The sequence below is a fragment of the Halichoerus grypus genome, chromosome 8 (genome assembly GCF_964656455.1).
Source record: "Halichoerus grypus chromosome 8, mHalGry1.hap1.1, whole genome shotgun sequence".
Classification (NCBI taxonomy): Eukaryota; Metazoa; Chordata; class Mammalia; order Carnivora; family Phocidae; genus Halichoerus; species Halichoerus grypus.
Window position 1 is genome coordinate 94011858 of NC_135719.1, and position 20230 is coordinate 94032087.

The following is a 20230-nucleotide window of genomic DNA, read 5'->3' on the forward strand; positions in this document are numbered from 1 at the left end:
CAAAAAGACAAGAAATAACAAGTGTTGGTGAGGATGTGGAGAAAAGGGAACCTTTGTGGTACACTGTTGAGAATATAAATTGGTGCAACCAGTGTGGAAAACATTAAGGAGTGTCCTTAAAAAATTAAAAATAGAAATACCGTATGATCCAGTAATTCTATTAATTTACCCAAAGAAAACAAAAACACTAATTGGAAAAGATCTATGCAACTGTGTGTTTATTGTGGCATTATTTATAATAGCCAAGATATGGAAATAACACAAGTGCCCTTGGATAGATGAATGGATAAAGATAGGGCACACACACACACACACACACACACACACACACACACACACAAGCATGCGCGCGTGTGCCCGTGCATGCACACAATGGAATTACTCAGCCATAAAAAAGAATGAGATCTTGCCATTTGCAACAACATAATGGACCTAGAGGGTATTATGCTAAGTGCAATAGATCAGAGAAAGGCAAATACTGTATGATTTCACTTAAATGTGGAAATTGAAAAAACAAGACAAATGAGCAAACAAAAACAGAAACAGGCTCATCAATACAGAGAACAGGTTGGTGGTTGCCAGCGAGGACAGGGGTGGGGAAAGGGGAAAATAGGTGAAAGGGATTGAGAGGTACAGAGGAAAAGATCTCTGTAAATAGAACACAACCTCAGGCCTTATTACCCTTATTTAGCAAACTCTCACCTCTCCAATAGTGCCAGTTATCAGGAGAGAAGCACAATTTCACTGTAAGCTACTGAGGGAAGTAAACCTGCATTTTCTTAGTAACAATCCACAGAGAACTTAGTAGATAAACTGCCTCGTATATGTGAATGTTCACTTTCCACCTGTTTGAATTATCAGAAGCCAAGCGTTCCTGGTATTCACTGCAGATTCTTGCACAATCTTCAGGCTGAACACTTGATGCCCCACTTTTGGGTAGTGTTTGCCAAAACATGGAGTAAATATCATAATCACCTCAATTATTCTTCATGGCTTAGGCATTAAAAAATATTCAATCACATTGCGAGAAATTGAAGTCCAGTCCTCAGGTTCAGTTTTCTGCAGACTACTGTAGTCTCCAACTCCAATAGTTGTTTATTGTTATGGTTGCTTTCTGTTTATGGTATGAAATATTAATTTTCTATTTATGGGATTGAAATTAAGTTGTCTTTTGAAATAAATTGAGTTAAGTAAAACAGTGATTTGACTTAGAGAAAAATATTCAGTAAATGATAGCGTAGGTAGAACATAGGGCAATTGTCACCAAGGAGGGGCTGAAGTTTGGGAAACAGTACTTTAAGAGATATTCCTGCATAATATCTAGGAGATGACAGTCTCTAGAACAGTTTCCCTTGTTTCCATGTATTTTATAAAGGAAAAATTAGCAAAGTAGTGATGCATCTTATTAAATTTTGAAACCTTTTTGAGAAGTAATGGCAAGGATGGGAAGAAGATGATAATCTTTATTGAGAGTTTCTTTGCTAAATGGTTTTCACGCGTGCTCATTTGTTTCTCATAACAACTTTGAAAAATTAGTATTAATCTGCACATTCAGGTTTAGGTCTGAGCTTCACTCCTTCCTTCTGACTACCCTGTTGAGATATCAAATCTTGTGTGCCGACTGCAGCAGGTATGGTAAAGGTGAAGAATGGGAGGTACAGATGACTGTGGAAAAGCGAGAAGTTTGGAGTTATGGTTTACCTGAGTCTGAATCCTAGATATGGACACTGCTGAGCCTCACTACGCCGTTTACTGTGTTATTTACTGTGTGCAAACTTTTTCTGAGCCATTTTCTTTTAACCTATAAAATGTAGAAAATTATAACTAGCTTAGGAATTGTTGGAAGGACTGAGTGAAATAGCAGAGGTAAAGCATTTAGCACAGTACCTGGTAAGTAAGCAGTTACTCAATGTTAGCTCCCTTGTTCTGGTTTTTAGAAAAGATCCTAGATGTTCTCCATGTCTGTTGAGACTGAATGTAGTTATCAGATACACATATAAAATGGAAAAGTGACCCTCTCTGCCCATGAACAAATATCTGATTCGTTCTCTAGCCCTCACCCCACCACAAGAGAATAATTAAGGATGAGAGACAGAGTTACCATTCGGTCACATCTATTCACAAGTTAATAAATCAAATGCATTTTACCTTTTCTCTTTTCTCCTTTCCTGGTGTCCACAAAAAGCGTTTGCCTTTATAAAGGATCAGAAGTAAGGCCTCCCGTGTGATAAAAATTTGGTTCCTTTCATTGTATAAGGAAATATTAAATACATAAATATATTTATTTTAATCTGTTTTAATAGCGTATTTCATCAATAATAGCATATGTTTTTCTGTATTGGCCACTGATAGCTGTTAAAAACAAGTTCAGGAATGCCATTCAGACATTTATAGTTCTGAAAAAAGAACTCTAAAATATCATCCCAACATATTCTGTTATAAAAATGGCTCTTACCTCCCTTTTTCCTTTCACCAAAATCTTCAAAGATCCTGTCAGACTTTCTTAGGTTATATGAACTTACTTCCTATGATGGATAATAAAAATGAAAAGTTTTTTTTTTTGTAAGGGTCAATGCAAATCTTCATGAATAAATTATCTGAAAAACAAACTGAGGGTTCGAGAGGGCAGGGGGTGGGAGGATGGGTTAGCCTGGTGATGGGTATTAAAGAGGGCATGTTCTGCATGGAGCATTGGGTGTTATGCACAAACAATGAATCATGGAACACTACATCAAAAACTAATGATGTAATGTATGGTGATTAACATAACAATAAAAAAGAAAAAAATTATATATAGAAAAGCACTTAGAAAATTCACCAGAAAGGATCAATATTTTCATTTATTTTCAGAAATAAAGAGTTTGAAGAAGCTGTTGATTTCTTCACCTGGGCTCTTAAAATTAATCCCTGTTTTCTGGATGCTTACGTTGGACGGGGAAATTCTTACATGGAATATGGTCATGAGAAAGCCACCAAACAAGCACAGAAGGACTTTCTGAAAGCGTTGCACATTAATCCAACATATATAAAAGCCAGAATTAGCCTTGGCTATAATTTGCAGGTAACATTATATAACAACATGTTAACCCATAAAAGCACCTTTTGGACAAGGGAAAGAATATATTTAGCCCTTTACTGGTGATTGGGATATATGTTATTTCTTTGGTCATGTACATTTTACCTTTCCCTTACTATCAGTATCCAGAGCAGAGCTTCTGCAGGGGTTTATTAGTTCCAGGGAGCTTACCTGTGGACCACACCCAGGGACCTGGCATACTAGTGAGATGTGGACCCTTTGAACCTGAGTTTCCTTAATGCGTGTACCCCACCTTACCTTACCCCCACTCTTACATACAACTTTTGAAATTTGCCTGATGAGTTTCACATATAAGAACGTGGCTAACGTTTGTTTCACTAACTTATACTTGGGCCCCATAGGTATTGTCCTGTTGAATTAATGACAAGCTAGAGAGAATAAACAGTGTACGAAAGTTTTGAAGTGGACTTTCGTCATGCGGTGGATCAGACAGCCACTGTATAGGGATTTAAGTCATCTTCCAAATGGCAATGAGCCTTGCGAAGGCAAGAGACCAGGTGTTTGTCTTTTCAGCAAGATGGGAGAGTGTTACTCTGTCTGTTACCAAGCAGGTCTCTGAGTGATTTCTGGAACACTCTGACTTGACCTATGCACTCACCAACTTATTTGCACTAATACATATGTAGTGACATTCTTGGAATACAGTGCTAAGTGCGCTATATTTTCCATGAAGAGGAACGGAGCGATTTTAAATTTTCTTCTTTTTTTTAATATTCAAAATTTTAGAGAATGGGCAACAAATGTGTTCAAATTACCATAATCTGCAGAAATTCTTATTAATAATCTGCAATTAAAGTTGATTTTTTAAAATTTGGAAAATGAGTTTGGCTGATCTAATAATATTAATAATATTGGAGGTGATTGTTAGGATTGGTGGTTATAGTGGGATATGCCCAAGAACTCATTAATAAGGGAAATAAGATTTCCCTTTGAGACTAAATTAGCCATCATTGGATCACAGTAGAAATTTACAAAGTCAACTTGAAGAGACAGGATGACTCCCAAAGCTGCAAGAGCTGACTGCAATACAATGAAATGTGTTAGCATCATCATTCATTGCATTCAGTAGGCATTTACTGAGCCCCTAATATAGGAGAAGAAATGCTCTAGGCCTAGGGATACAGCAGTGAACCAAATATACTTGATTCTTCTGTAGAGTTTACTACCTAATAAAGAGATGAGTATCAAGCAACCATAGGAATAGTTATTTAATTATACTCGTGATACAAAGGAAAAGGATGGGTTTTAGGACAATTTATAACAAGGAAACCTAGATTTGTTTAAGGGGTAAGAAAGGAATTTTTGAGAAATTAACATTTAAATTGAGTGTGAAAGACTAGTAATCAGTCAGTTAAGAGTTGAAGCTAGGACATAGTGAACGACCCTTTAGAAAGTCTTGTGAAAGAGACAGAGGGCCCAAGTGGATGGAGTGTTATGATAAGAAGTGAGTGTTGTAGGACAGGCTAGAGAATTGGAAAATGACTGGAGGTGAAGGCCTTGCAGGCCAGTTACAAATGTTAGTATAATTAACCGAAGCAACAACATCAGATTTTTGTTTTATGAAGATCTTACTTGGTATGTATCAACCTGAAAGAAGATTGAGAAACACATCAGTAGGAAGAAGGATTGAATCAGGAAAGAAAGGACTGAGAAAAGAGAGAGAGGTTCATCCAAGTTCTGCCCAAGGGAAAGAGTAACCATTTGTTCAACAAATACTTAACAGATTTTCCTACTATGTGCCTCGCACTAGCGATACCGAGGTTAGCTAAAACAGATTTCAGCAACAGATGACAGATATCCCATTGTGAGGCTGTTTGCAGCTTAATATTCTTATATTCCTTGTTTCTCCAATGAATTTGTTATGACAGTGTTGATTTTCACATCATTTGCCCAGAGGGAGAAGATTTGCCAGTTAAAGAACAGTGTGTAGTTATCTTATTAGTTTTATGCAAGAGTCACTGGGCTCAGTTTGGTTAATGTGAGTCAGCTTCTCACCTTCTGAGATTCTGGCAAGTTGGATTTTTAGCCTATGCAAATAAAGGACAGACTCTGGACTCAGTGGATTTATCAACTCACTACCTTACACTGATGATGTATTTAGTTGCTAGCTGGTCTTCTCTACGAAATATTCAGACACCTTTCAATTAACAGTGCCCCTCTCCTAACTTTTTTCTTGTTTTCCAGTTGGTGCTAAGGTTTGTATAAACAAAAACTTGGTAGATTTGAATGCATTTTCCGTGGAATATGTATAATGACCCTAAAATGCCAGATGCTGGTACAATTTATCAAAATAGGTCTCGCACTATTAGTTTGTTCTCTTATTTATTCAACACATTTATTTTATTATGTTCATTATATATATATATATTATGTATAACTGAAGATTCAATGCCAGGCAATAAATACAATCTCTGCCTGTGTGTGTGGAGTTCAGTATAAACTTTGTGGTGATGATTGTCAGAAGCATTGGTGTTTCATATGGTGGCCATGATTGTAAGTTGTCCAAGACTGGCGTAAGAGATGACTCTGACAATTAGATTTATTTTAATTAATTAAAATGTTAGCATAAATACTCAGAGGTAATTTAGTCAATTGAATGCACTCAGAGTACAGTCTACTTCCTTGTTTAAAATAGCTTAGATTTAGCACAATATAAATTTACCCTTACTAAAGGCTTTATTTGATTAAGTTAGAACCATAAACATTTGTCATGTTATGGACAATTTCCTACTTCAAGTAAATGAAAAATTTTTTTAGGCCCAAGGAAAATTCCAGAAAGCTTGGAATCACTTTACCATTGCCACAGAAGTTGATCCAAAATGCTCCTTAGCCTATGAAGGAAGAGCTGTGGTCTGTCTTCAGATGGGTGATAATTTTGCTGCAATTCAAGATATTAATGCTGCCATAAAGGTAAAAATCCACTTAGATGGTATTATCATTAGCATCAATTAACACCATTAATGAATAGGGTCATGTATCTTCTCTGTGACTTTTTTTTTTTTAAGATTTTAGTTATTCATTTGACAGAGAGAGACACAGTGAGAGAGGGAACACAAGCAGGGGGAATGGGAGAGGGAGAAGCACGCTTCCCGCAGAGCAGGGAGCCCAATGTGGGGCTGGACCCAGGACCCTGGGATCATGACCTGAGCCGAAGGCAGACGCTTAACGACTGAGCCACCCAGGCGCCCCTCTCTGTAACTTTTTAAAGTAACTTGTAGGGAAAATAATATATATACTTTTTTCCCCCAAGAGATTCCTAAAGAGTTTTTATGTCTTGCCAATTTTATAACTGAAGTACATTTAAAATCCAAAATATAAACTCATGATAAATGTTGATTCCTTTCAGTAAATGCAATTTATAGTTTCATGGGACATCAATATTATTTTGTCATAAAAAATGAATGCAAAACATAAAAAAATGTTCTGGGTTCAAAGGAACTAAAGAAAGAACAATACAAATCCCTAGATTCTTCTGTAGTTAAATGGCAAATAAAACCCTCAGGTTTTGTATACAGTGACAGAAAATTTTCTTTTCTTATAGCTTTTGGATTCTGTTTCTGTAGAAATGGGCAGATTTTGTAAACTTTGAGATGCGAAAAAAGGAAAGAACTGAAAGATAATTGCTACTACTTGGACAAATAAGCATGTTAACTATTTAATTTATTCTCCAGTGTAACAGAGTCAAACAAATAAGCTTCCTGCCAACCATGTCTATCCTTTGGAAAGGAACTGAGTAAAGCACTAAGATTATTTGTTTTATTGCAACCAAATCAACAAAGGGTTGACACTGAATCAACTTCATACCGAGTCCTTTCTCAAAATATTTGCTCTAATGGGGTTTCACCTGCACTATAAAATTACTCATTTCCCACAAGTAGATTTCATAACATTCATTTTTACAGACATGAAATTGGAGATACATACTGTTCCCAGATGCTAAATACTCATACTATTATATTGCAGATCAATACTACAGCAGAATTCTTGACAAATCGTGGTGTGATTAACGAGTTTATGGGTCAACAACAGAATGCAATGAAAGACTATCAAGCAGCAATTTGTCTAAACCCCACGTATTCACTGGCTTACTTTAATGCAGGAAATATCTATTTTCACCATAGGCAGTTTTCTCAGGTAATGAGTTTTCCTTAACATTTTATTTTTGACACTAAATGCTTTCTTTGTTATATAGAATTTCAGAAAGCAATCCTTACATCACAGGCTAATCATTCATTAGCTCTTTTTAAAAAAGTTCTCTTTCATAAGAATGTTTGTGATTATTTATTACATGTTCACATCTCTGTGGATTTATTCTCCTCATTATCATCAACCATTCAACACTTGTCCAGTAAACATTGTTCTGGACTTTCCCCAAATGTGGGCCATTGCCTTGCTGTCCATTATTGCCAGCTTCTGGCCTAGAATCCTCTCTCTGCCCCCACTTAGACAAATCTCAGACTTCCTTCAAGACTCTTTTACACTGATGTGATTATCTAACTCATCTTAATTGCTACCTTTCCTAAATTTTAGTCACATGAGCATTTGACTGGGAGTGAGGCGATAAGGATGTCAGTTCTGGTTTTATAACATCTTAATCATTTTAGAATGTCTGAAATGAAAGTATTGGGTTATTAGATGATATTTTTTATATTTTGAATTTATTTTATTTGCACTGTAATGCACTTACATAATTCAAACTCAATTTTAACTTTTTATTTATATTCACTCTTTTGTTCTTTATCTTCAACTTATCTTGTTCTTTACCTGTCTCTGAGTCAGAAGTTTCACTTATTGTCACCCTTTAATTTATACTGTGATGAGTTGTCAAGGTTAGGCCATTTCCCTAAGTACTGCTTCTAGCAGTATCCTGTGTATTTCGGTCTGTAATGTTTGTTTGTTTTTTTCCTAAAACGTTACACCTGAAATGTTATTTCCCCTTGGACTAAAGAATAAATTAATAGGACACTTAAAATGTCCAGGTGGAAGGGCTTTTATATTTTCTAATTTTGGAGTTTATTGAGTTTTAATGTGGTCTTGTATATGCCAACTTAAAAAAAAAGTGCTCTAGGAGCCTTTTCAAAAAAGAATTTCTACTATAAGGATATAGAGTTAAAAATATCCATATAAGATCTATCTTATAAGTTATGTTTTTAATTTAGCTTATATCCGCACTTGTTTTTCATTTGGTTTATTTTGGAGTGAGAAAGGTGTAAGTACCTTAAAATTAGTGTTTTCTTTACATCTCTTGTAATTTCTACTTTATGAAAATTGCTGCCACATTATTATTTTATACAGATATTCATATGCATTACATATGAATTGTGAATGCATTTCAAATGCCGTCTGTTTCTTTAAAATGGTCTTAGGAATAAATTCTGATATGAAGATCATAACCTCTGATTTCATTTGGTTTGCTTTTGCCTGGTATTCCTTTGCCCTTCCCTTTATTTTCAGTTCAGAATCCTTTATTTCAGGTTTGTATCTCTTTTATACAGCATAGAGTTAGATTTTGCTTTAGATGGCAATTTGAAAATACTCAGCTTTTAATAATAATAATAATAATAATAAAATTTTGGCGTGGTTGATCTTAGTTCTGTTATTTAATGTCATATTTCCTTTGCACACATATTTGATATATTTTATTCTGTGGTCTACTTTAATTATTTTCAAAGTTAAGTAGGTTTACAGTTTTGCTTTCGTGATTACCTTTATAAAAATACCTTTATACTCTTAGTTCCTTATTTCTTTAGTTTCTCTATTACGAACAACAATAAAATTGCCATTTAATCTCTTCTTCCCTTACTCTTCCCTCTCATCCATTTGTTGATTTTAGTTAATAGTATTCTTTTTCTTTAAAAAAATTATATTTTTATTCTTAAATGTGTATAAGCTTACAGTGTCAGCTGGCGCCAGCTTTCTACTCTGTCTCTATTCTCCCATTTTGTTGTGAGTTTCATTATTCCTCTACTGCCAAAGGGCTTAATATTTGCAAACTATTTTGTTACCCTTATTTCACATTTTAGTCTTAGTTCTCCAGTTAAGTATATTCAGTTCTCATCACCAGGCTTTTTGCCAAAGTTTCCCTCCCAACCACTCATTTCTTAGTTGCCTGAAATTGGTCTTCTAGCAGAGTCCTGAGAAAGGGCTCATGAGAACAATATTCCTTGAATCTTTTTTATGTTCATAGCTGTTTGCCTGCAGTGTTTACAACTTAAGGCAGCTTGTCTGGGTTTAAAATTCTGAGTCACTTTTTCTTTCCTTGAGTGTCTGAAGTGTTGTTTCCCTATTTTCTGGTTTTGTATGTTGGTGTCAAAAAATGATCTTTTTGATGGAAACCTGATTTTCATTATTTTATCAGTGACTTCTTTTTGTCAAGATAACCAAAGATTTCTTTTTTTAAGTAAACTTTTGCCAAGATATGTCTCAGAGTTGACCATTTGGAGTCAGTTTTAAAGTACACAGTGTGCATTTTCAATATGTAGATTTCAGAAAAGTTTTGTTGAATTTAGTATAAAAATTTTTTTGTTTCATTATTCTATTCATTGGGAATAAATGCCAATTATTATATATAAGATGCCCTTTGACTTCTATATACCAATTATTTTTTCTCATGTTTTATATCTCTTAGTTTTTATTTCATTTTCTTTGCCTTTTTCACATCTCTCCTCTAAATCTTTCCTTTGTTCTCTGAAATCTCTATTATCCCCTGTGGACCTTATAGATCAGGTTTTTAAAAAATAAATTTTTTTTTTCTTGTTTCATCTCATTTCCATGTCTTACCTTCCTGGCTGCCTCATTTCTGAGATCCTTCATTTCTGATTTATTTTTTCTTAAATGCAATTGCTCCCTTAACATTTGTTCATTTTGAAACGTTATGTTATAATTTTTGTCTACATTGTAGCAATACTTTTTTATCTGGTGAGTTTCTATTCTCTTTCTAAAAATTAAGCTATCATTTTTCATCCTTGTTTTTACAACGAAGGCAGGCAAATTACTTTTCCGTTACTCACATTTGGAGGAGATAAATTTTGTTCCTTGACTAATAGCAGAGATTCTTATGGGAATCAGGGTGATGAGCCATGGTAACTGTCCAAGTTGCTCTCCCTTTGATGCTATGACAAAGGACTTTACAAAATGTCCTCTCTAGCCTAGCTGGTCTGGGAAGTCTTCTACCACAAGCTCTGTGTTTCTCACAACTTTTCACAACCCTTGCCTTCTAAGGTGACATACTCATTGTATTTTTTTTTTAAGATTTTATTTATTTATTTGGCAGAGAGAGAGAGCACAAGCAGGGAGAGCAGCAGAGGGAGAGGGAGAAGAAGGCTCCCTGCTGAGCCCTGATGTGGGGCTCCATCCCAGGACCCTGGGATCATGACCTGAGCCGCAGGCAGATGCTTAACCAACTGAGCCACCCAGGAGCCCCTGACATACTCATTTTAAAAAGCTGTTTTTATTGCTTGCATTCTCCGAGACCTGTAACCTCTGTGTTCTCTTGTGCCACCTAATACTGCCACCATGTCCCTTAATAAAATGATCATTGGGTCATCTTTATGTACCAAGAGGCTATGGTTCTTGTCTCTATTTTGCTGGAAAAGTTCAGCAAATACTTCCTTATACCACTTAGCTCTCCATTCCTTCAATCTCCATATATTTATGATGTACCTGCCACGTATGAGGCATTAATAATACCCTGAGGGTGCAGAGCTAAACAAGATAAGAAAGGCTTTTTTTTCCTGATGGAACTTACTTTTTATTGGAGGAAGAAATAGAAAATAAACAAGAAAATATTAGTAGTGATGAACATTGCATACAGTCTCACATAAGCATTATTCTATCAGTCTGAGCACATGTGTGGGCCTCCAGGAGATTGAGAGTGCCTGCGTGGAGAGAAGGGGTTCAAGGGGCAAGCTCTGGGGGAAGACCAATGTTTAAGAGTGAAGCAGAGAGGAGACGCCAGAGAGTAGGCCGAGAAGAGAGCATCCAGCCAGGATGATGGGAAGAAAAGCAGCAGAGTCTGATAACACCTTGAGAATCATGTGCTTTAAGAAGGGAAAAGTGTCCTGAGTCAAACGCCGTTGGGAGAGGTCAAGGAAGAGGAGCTTGGAGGAAGTCCCTGATGATTTTGGCAAGAACATTGTTGCGGCAGCCGTGAGACAGAGCCTTGAGTAGGTAAGGGTTGTGGAGGAAATGTGAGGTGGAGAATTAGAGCAGTTCAACTGGTTCAGGAAGTTCTGTGACAAGAAGTAGTGAAATGAGAAGTAGTGAAATGAGGTAGAGTGCGGTAAGAAGTTCTCTTTATTTTGTAAATATGAAGGATAGTGATTCATGCTCCTATGTTAATAAAAAATGTAGTAGAAAAGAAGAAATTGTTGGGGCAGGAGAAAGTGGCAGGGATAATTAGGATCAAAATCTTTGAGAACTGAGGTTAAAGTTTGGAAGTTGCTGGGTGACCTTTGAAGGGAGCAGGACACACTATGGATTATGTTGTGAGGGAAGGCAGAGAGTTGGGGCACAGTTGAATGCAGACAGGCAGATTTTGACAAGTAGGCATTTCTACTTATTGACTATATTTTCTCTATGGGATATGAGTATCAGTTATCAGTAAGAGTGGCGTGGATGCTTAAAAAGGAGGGTGGGGTGGCTAGGAGTTCTGAGGAGAAAAGAGAAAATGTGAAATAACTGTTACAGAAAGTAGTACGGTGAGCATACTAGGGAAGTGTAGTAACCAGGCAACATTAAGCTCTGTGTTCTGTCCTCTCTGTCCTGATATATACTGGATGCTTGGGCTTCACAGTGTACATGCCCTCCAGAGTTAAGCAGACTTTGCAAGTAGTTATGCAGCTATGCTATATTTTAGTATGCTAGAGGCCTCTTTGGGGAGGAAATGGCTTCTGTTCCCTGCTCCCCACCTCCTCAACCTTTGTTTCTAACTGTCCTGGAAGGAAGATTTGGGGGCAGGAAGAAGGGTCCCTCAATAGATCAAATAATCCCTAGAAGCTTCAAATCTAGATATGTTCTGGCTTCTTTTATCATTAATTAGTGACTTAATAATTTTAAATCACTTTTGGATGAGCTACGTGCATGCATCATGAACTATGGTGACTTTAAAAAAATAACTGGATCTGTTTTTTAATTAATTACAGATATTAAGGCATTAGACCAATTGTTAAAAAACAAGGCCATCACTGTGGTAGGTGTCTTTGGCCTTTAATTGTTTCATAGCCATTACTCCTATACTTCAAGTTACTTCATTAATGGATAGGATTTTATTTTCTAAGCAATATATTTTAGAAGCCATAATAGAAAGTTATATTATTCACAGTTAGGCATATTATTGTGTGTTACTGAATTCTTTTATCTTAGCTGAGGTAGGCATTGGCTCCTACCTGATTGAAGTAATTCTTTTGTGATGTAGAATAGTGTGGCCTTTATTGATCATTTACTGGTTAATTAAAATGAGACCTAAATTACTTATTGAAGAAAGTCTTGGCCCTACTTGGAGTCATTTCCTTGCCTCATTTCTGATGATCTGATGATTCTGATCATCCAGCCTTCTGTTCGGGAGTGAATTCTCTTTAAGCTCCTCACAGAAGGATGTCAATTCTGCCACCCTCTTAACAGATTCTTCTAATTGCACTTAGCTGCCGTATAGAATAGTTTCATCCAAAAATGAGATGGGTTATACAATCTTGATCTAATGCCTCTCGAAAGTCAGAGGCAGCAAAATTCATGGAGAATTGCCTTAGGGCTATGTTGTCTCTCTGTTTGTAGACACTAGGAAGAAATGATATATCAATAATAATTGAGTTGAAAATAATTGATATTTTGAATATATATGGATATTTTGTATATACTTTACATATTAACCTCACTTAATCCTAAAAGCTGCACTGGAAGTAGAGTTCTGTTTGTTACTTCCATTTTACAGACAGGAAAACTGGGTACAAAAGTTACTCACCCAAAGATATAGAGATAACAAGTGGTGGAGCCAGGATCTGAACCTAGAAATCTGGCTCTGTGGTTTGAGCTCTTGGCCACCATGCTACCAGTGTTCCATTTCACTCATGATGGAAGTGAATTGAAATCAAATCCCTGGGAAACATAGAGAAAAATAGTTCAGTGATGGAGACAGAGAGAATGATCCGAGAGGTAAGAGAAAAACCAGAGAGACACTCTTCCCAAGGACAGAGAATTTTACAAAGGAAGGAGAGATCAAAAGTGTCCATGCCACAGAAATGTGCCGAAAGTAAAGAACTAGAAAATGTCCATTGGTCTTGAGGACATCTACAGCCTTAGCAAGACTGGAATTCACAAAATAGGGGGAGATAGATAGAAGGAAGATTGTGGTGTGTTGGGAAAAACTGAATAGTAAAAAATCGGAGAACAACCCATATTGTTAAAAATGACTTTTCCTTTAAGTGAAGTAAGTTTTAAAGTAGAAGCCAAATTTTTATCCATCATGGAATTAGAGAAGAGATTCCTATCTTGAGTAGTAGGATGTCTAATCAGCATCTGAAGCTATTTGTGGTGAAAGGCCATTTAAAAATTCTAACTTATTATTCATCAATATGTTACTAAAACACAATATAAACAGGTTACTGGAAATATATTCATGTGCTGGAATGTCATAGCCACGTCAAAGTGCTATAAATGGTACTAATGGTTTACTCTTCATTTCTGTACTTACTCTCCTTACAGAGCTGTAGTAAATGATTTCTCAGACTGAGACCCCAAAACCAGTCTACAGACCACACTTTGAAGGGTCCTTTCAGCTCGATGATGAGTAGAGAATGATCTAGAGTCTGATTTTCTTGACAAGTAGATTATTTTCCTCTCTTCCTTCTTCATAACTTTCATAGTGTCACTAAGTTTTTATCCCTTTTTGTTATGGTTTAGAATCTTATTTAGAAAATTCATTTACCTTTTTAGCTCTTAGATACTCTGCTTTTATATGAAAAATATTAATTTTCTAACATTTTATCTTGTTATGACCTTCCTTTCTAATTTATATTTTACCTTTTCCTGGTGCTGTATGAGGATGTGGGATTTGAGGGGTAAGTAGTGGAGCATTTCGCCTCAGCAAGGAGTAGTATTTTATCACTGACATTATCGATATTTGCCAACATGTGGTGATAATAAAAAGCAAACTGACTTTTGGCTGGTTTTATTATTGTTTTTTACATTGTCTACAGACAATGCACCTCTTTTTAAAAAAAATTTATTTATTTATTCGACATAGAGAGAGAGAGAGAGATCACGAGTAGGCAGACAGGCAGGCACAGGCAGAGGGAGAAGCAGGCTCCCCGCTGAGCACGGAGCTGGATGCAGGGCTCGATTCCAGAACCCTGGGATCATGACCTGAGCCGAAGACAGACGCTTAACCAACTGAGCTACCCAGGCGCCCCATGCACCTCTTTTTCAACTCTATCTGGGATGAAATGCTTCCACTTCCCCCTTGGCATGCCAATGTCCTTATTTTATTTTATTTTAGCATTTTTTATTATGTTATGTTAATCACCATACATTACATCATCAGTTTTTGATGTAGTGTTCCATGATTCATTGTTTGCGTATAACACCCAGTGCTCCATGCAGAACGTGCCCTCTTTAATACCCATCACCAGGCTAACCCATTGTCCCACCCCCCTCCCCTCTAGAACCCTCAGTTTGTTTCTCAGAGTCCAAATAGTCTCTCATGGTTCGTCTCCCCCCCCCCGATTTCCCCCCCTTCATTCTTCCCCTCCTGCTATCTTCTTCTTCTTCTTCTTCTTTTTTTATTAACATATAATGTATTATTTGCTTCAGAGGTACAGGTCTGTGATTCATCAGTCTTACACAATTCACAGCACTCACCATAGCACATACCCTCCCCAATGTCTATCACCCAGCCACCCCATCCCTCTCACCCCCCACCACTCCAACAACCCTCAGTTTGTTTCCTGAGATTAAGAATTCCTCGCCAATGTCCTTATTTTAAATTAAGAGCAAAAGTGCTTCAGATTGCTATATAGCTGCCAATTAAAATATATTCAAATTATCATCATCTTCACATTTTATAGGCCAGTGACTACTTCTCAACGGCTTTAAAGTTTGATCCAGAAAATGAATGTGCTACCATGAATCGAGCTATTGCCAATACAATATTAGAGAAATACAAAGAAGCAAAAGAAGATTTTGCATATGTGGTTGAAAGCTGTCCCTTCTGGGCTGCAGTATATTTTAACAGAGCACACTTACACTGTTGTTTAAAGCAATATGAACTAGCTGAGGAAGACCTAAGTAAAGGTATTTTTGTTTTATAACTTTGGGGTAAAATCACAGTGGTTGATATGTTTGTTTTTAGACAATAAAAAGAAGAAAATCATCAGGTCTATCTGTCTAGGTAAGCTTACATAAGAATTAATGTTTTTATATAGCATATCTTTAATGCCATCAGTATAGATTCCTTCATGGAATAATTTAAAGCGTGGATAAGCTGAGATACAGAAAATCATTAGGGAAACCAGACATAGACAATGCCAGCCTTTCAAGGAGGGACATTGTACTGTGTTCCTCAAGTTAGTTTTCTTAGATTTAATCTTTTTAATTTTACCAAATAATACTTGCATTTGAAGAAAAATGCTTCCAAATAAGCAATGCTAAAGTTCTTATACAATTTTTATTTTTAAAACATGAGACCATTTTCCAGGGTTATCATAAAACGTATCTTGAAATGTTTTTCTTTTACAGCTCTGTCTTTGAAGCCTGATGATCCTCTAGTATATAAGCTTAGAGCAGAGGTTCGTGGTAAAATAGGTCTGACTGAGGAAGCTGTGGCTGACTATATTCAAGCGCTCAACCTTCAAGAATATGCCTCAGTGATATGATTGCAGAGACTATGGTTTCTGCAGCAATCTACACAGCTCTTCTTCCTGAAATTGAAAGTTATTTGTTGTTTAAAAGGTTGCACTATCTCCATTATTGCATTCATTATGTTTTGTTATCTATATAACCCTTCAATTCATTTTAACAATATATTTATATTATATATTAATTACAAAGCATCTAGATCATTTTCTGCATATCTGAGAAAGCTAATAATAACAATTTCTTCATAGGGTGCAGCATTTAAATGGGGATGTTTTAAAAGGAATATTAACATTTAAAATATTTTCTTTAAGGTAAATTAATTCCTTTTGAAATAATATAATCTTCATGATTATAGAAAAAGTGTCATTGACCTTTTCATCAATACGTACTCATAATGTATTCAACAGTATCCAGGTTTAAAAAAATAAATACAGAGCTGATGGCTATAAAGAAATTAAGTACATTTCTTCTCTCTTACTGTAAACAATGTCTATACAGACCCGTATTCTTCCTGGTACTTATACTATTCCACCAGATAAACACGTTTCTCTTTTACATGTTTCCTCCCTTCCAGCACAGTATCTATAAAAATTTTGACCTTCCTGTTTCCTTGATAGAGTTCTTTTTGACTCTTTGATGAAAGTTTCATAAACATATATAATAACTTTGTATACACTTATAATTAGTGCTTCAAAGAAGTTAATGAGTAAAAATTAAAGACAGCTAAAAATTCTTTTTTTTTTCAAGATTTATTTATTTATTTATTTATTTATTTATTTATTTATTTATTTGACAGAGAGAGAGAGAGACAGCGAAAGAGGGAACACAAGCAGGGAGAGTGGGAGAGGGAGAAGCAGGCTTCCCGCTGAGCAGGGAACCTGATGCGGGGCTTGATCCCAGGAGTCTGGGATCATGATCTGAGCTAAAGGCAGATGCTTTAACGACTGAGCCACCCAGGTGCCCCAAGACAGCTAAAAATTCTGTATAGAATGTCTGTAAAGGATCTTTGAGTGAACCAGAGAACCCCTTCTCTTTATCTTACTGATAAGAACAAGATTTCATTCACATTTGCTTCACTCACTTCTTTTCCTCTTCATTTCATTCTTCCGGTATATCTCTAGCTCCTCAGAGACTTGTTTTCACAGAGATCAGACATTTCGGAAAGAATATCTCTATCTACTCAGTTTCCTTTTTTTAAGTTTGATGTACCAAATTTTCACAATAGAAGGTTGATTTTCATTTGTAAGCCACTGTGGAGATGCGTCACACTATTTCAGGATAGTCTTCTAGGCATATGTGGGGTCCACAATGAGGATTGGGTCACCCATAGTGAGTTGTTTTGGTTGGTGAGTCAGACACATTTAATAAGCCACTTTGGATCACTTGCCTTCACTTGTCTCCAGACAGTTTTGTCCCAGCCCAGGCCACAGGTGAGATGCAGACCGAGCTCATGCACCCACAGACAACCCCTTGCCTCAGGCTTCGCGTGGCCCCTGCCCCAGGGCATGTGTTGGTGCTGAGGTGTTGGATTGCTGCGGGATTCTGCCAGTGCTCGCCCAACTGTACCGTGGATGTGCAGGGGCCTAAATCCCTGTCGGATGAACCTCTGATGATGGGAAGAAAGATTCTTCTCCCTCCCTTCTCTTGGTGGGGTGTCCTGAGACACTGTATACAGCCTCCTGGAGGACGCTCCCCACAGCCAACTTCAAAACCTTGTGTCCCCGCTTCTGCCTTCCCTGCCTCACTCCCTCTTGTCACCGCTCTGATGTTCCCCGGTTTGCACGTCTTGATAAAGTCATAGCACAGAAGCATTTGCCTCTGGCTCTGCTTTCTGGGCTAACCCAGGCTAAGACAATGAGTAATCTAATATTTTTTTTCTGATCACACGCAAATACTTCTAAGATGAGGCAGGACTGATACAAACCAAAGGCCATAATAGTATAATGGTGCAAATCATGTCTAACTTGTCAAAATGCTACATGTCCCCCCTGTCCAGATCCCCTTGGCACCCAGCTTCTGTGCACACTGGCAGTGTCCTCCTGCACACACCTGCACTTTCCACCTGAGGCATTTCTCTCAGGCCACACATAAGCCGGGTCAGAACGACAGGGGAGTTCACGTCGCTAGGAGCCACCTTCAGCAACCATGGATGGAAGGTGGGGGATAAACACTTTAGCTTTCTTGACTTAGGGGGTACTGCTCCCTGACTTCTCCAATCAGCATGAGCCTCCCCACCCCATTCCGTTGCCCACCATACAACCTCCTCAGTACATACCCTTTGTTGGCTTTCCTCTTTCTTGCCTCACTCTCTCCTTCCCAACACCAGCTTGCTGGAACCTCCTCCCAAATAAACCTCTGGTCCTCAAATCCTGGTGTCGGGGTCAGCTTCTGCAAGAATGAATCTAAGGCAGCATCACCGAGGAAGAGGCACTGAAGCTGGATCCCGAGCAGGGGTCAGTGCCCATGGGCAGAGGCGTTGGATTGAAAGGCCCTCCATACAGACTGGATGTCAGGACAGAGATAGAAATGGGAAAATAAAGCATATTTGGAGAGTGGCTGGAGCAGAGTCTTTGTGAGGAAATGGTGCCAGGAAACCATGCTTACGTAATCAGAGTCAGACATGAAAAATCCTTAGTGTAGACAAAGGAGCCAGAATGAGGAGTTAAGACTTAACTGTGAGTGGGGCATAAGGTGGGGGTGGGGTGGGGAGAGTGACAGAAAGGTTCCTATCCCCTTCATCTCCCTCCATCCTCACAATAATGGACTGGGGACATGTTATTGTCACCAGATGAAAACTGGACCTATGAAAATTGATCAGGGCTCTGCAGAGAGGTTTGCCCTGTGCTGTATGTGCTCCACTCTGACTCCAAGTGAATCTGTCTTTCCTGAGAAGATCCAAGGCGAGTAAAGGAGACGGCAGGATGGAGAGAGGATGGAGAGAGGATGAAGACCAAGGGAGAAAGTGATTTCCAGAAAGCTATGGGAGCTAAATCAGGCACAGAGGACCTCAAGGGAAGAGGAAGGAGATATCTGGATTCTGTCTTTTTCTTATTAGCTTGAGTAGTGTTGACCTCTTCAGCAGATGAACTGAGGCATATCCTTCCCACCATCATGGGACTTAGTAATCACATTTAACTTATTTATAATACATGTGTAAGCATACACACACAACTTTTACTGATGATAATCCTTGGGAAGTAAAATTGGAGGGAAAAAAGAATAAGGAGATTTTTTTTTTTACCTTTTTTTGTTACATCAAGCTAGAAGAAGAGTAGTAGGATTACAAGTGGCTTTTACTCTCAATTTTATTTTCTGTAATTTAGTGTGTTTTTTTTTTTTCTCCACTAGAATCTAAGCTCTATGAGGACAGGGACTTTATTTATTTATTTATTTATTTATTGTTTAGTGCTGTATCCCTAATAGTTATACTGACTAAAAAAGAAGAGATGTTCAAGATATATCTGTAAAAATAAAAGAAATTACAAATGCAATGAATCAATATTACCGTGTAGCTATTGTGGTGAATTGTTTGCTTGTCATATGTTCCTTTGCGTTTCTCGCACGCCTGCCATAATACAGAGACTGAAAAGCTAAGAGTTACGTCTCCCAAATTTCCTTGCAGCCAGAGTTGCTGATGTGATTTAGTTTCTGCCAATCTGACACAATCTCATGAGACTGAGTTGAAGCAGCATCATGCAAGACACCCTTCTGCTGATATTAAAACAGTAGGCTATGGGTGGCTCTAGAGCAGAACTCGAGATTTAGCAAATAAACAGATAGGACACCTGGTTGAATTTTAATTTCAAATAAAGAAGGGGTAATTCAGGACTCCTACTTAAACACATGAAACCCAGTTAAACTTGAATTTCAGATCAACAACAAATTTTTTAGTCTAAGTATGTTCCGATCATTGTATGGGACACACACTAAAATTTTTTGTTGTTGATCTGAAATTCAAATTTAAATGGGCGCCCTGTGTCTTATCTAGCAACGTTATTCTGCAGCCAACCCTGATGGCTCTGGTTTTCTGATCCTGGGTGAATTGTACATTTTCCTGGAGCCAATAGCTGCTGGGCCCATTTCTTGATTTTCTACCTTTCTCTTTATGGCAGAGCAGACTCCCCAGGTTTGGCCAATTTTGTTTTGCTCTTTTGATGGCTCAGTCTAGAACCTGCTTCATTAGGCCTTCTAACAATGACGTGAGCACCGCTTTCTTTGTATGAAATCTCTTTCAGCTTAAAATTACGAGAATGGCTTCTGTTATGTATAGCCGAACTCTGATAC

The 20230-nt window shown here is 37.4% G+C and overlaps 1 protein-coding gene across 2 annotated transcripts in view; it reads left to right on the top strand.

The window, feature by feature from the left end:
- The window catches only part of TTC6 (tetratricopeptide repeat domain 6), a 188794-nt gene extending 172709 nt beyond the window's left edge, over nucleotides 1-16085 (top strand). For both annotated transcript variants that reach the window (XM_078078737.1, XM_078078738.1), the window contains 5 exons: nucleotides 2851-3061; nucleotides 5855-6007; nucleotides 7061-7231; nucleotides 15157-15382; nucleotides 15827-16085. In XM_078078737.1, the coding sequence (XP_077934863.1) occupies nucleotides 2851-3061; nucleotides 5855-6007; nucleotides 7061-7231; nucleotides 15157-15382; nucleotides 15827-15963 (898 nt within the window). In that variant the 3' untranslated portion in view covers nucleotides 15964-16085. The remainder of the gene's footprint in view (nucleotides 1-2850; nucleotides 3062-5854; nucleotides 6008-7060; nucleotides 7232-15156; nucleotides 15383-15826) is intronic.
- Nucleotides 16086-20230: the final 4145 nt, after the last annotated feature.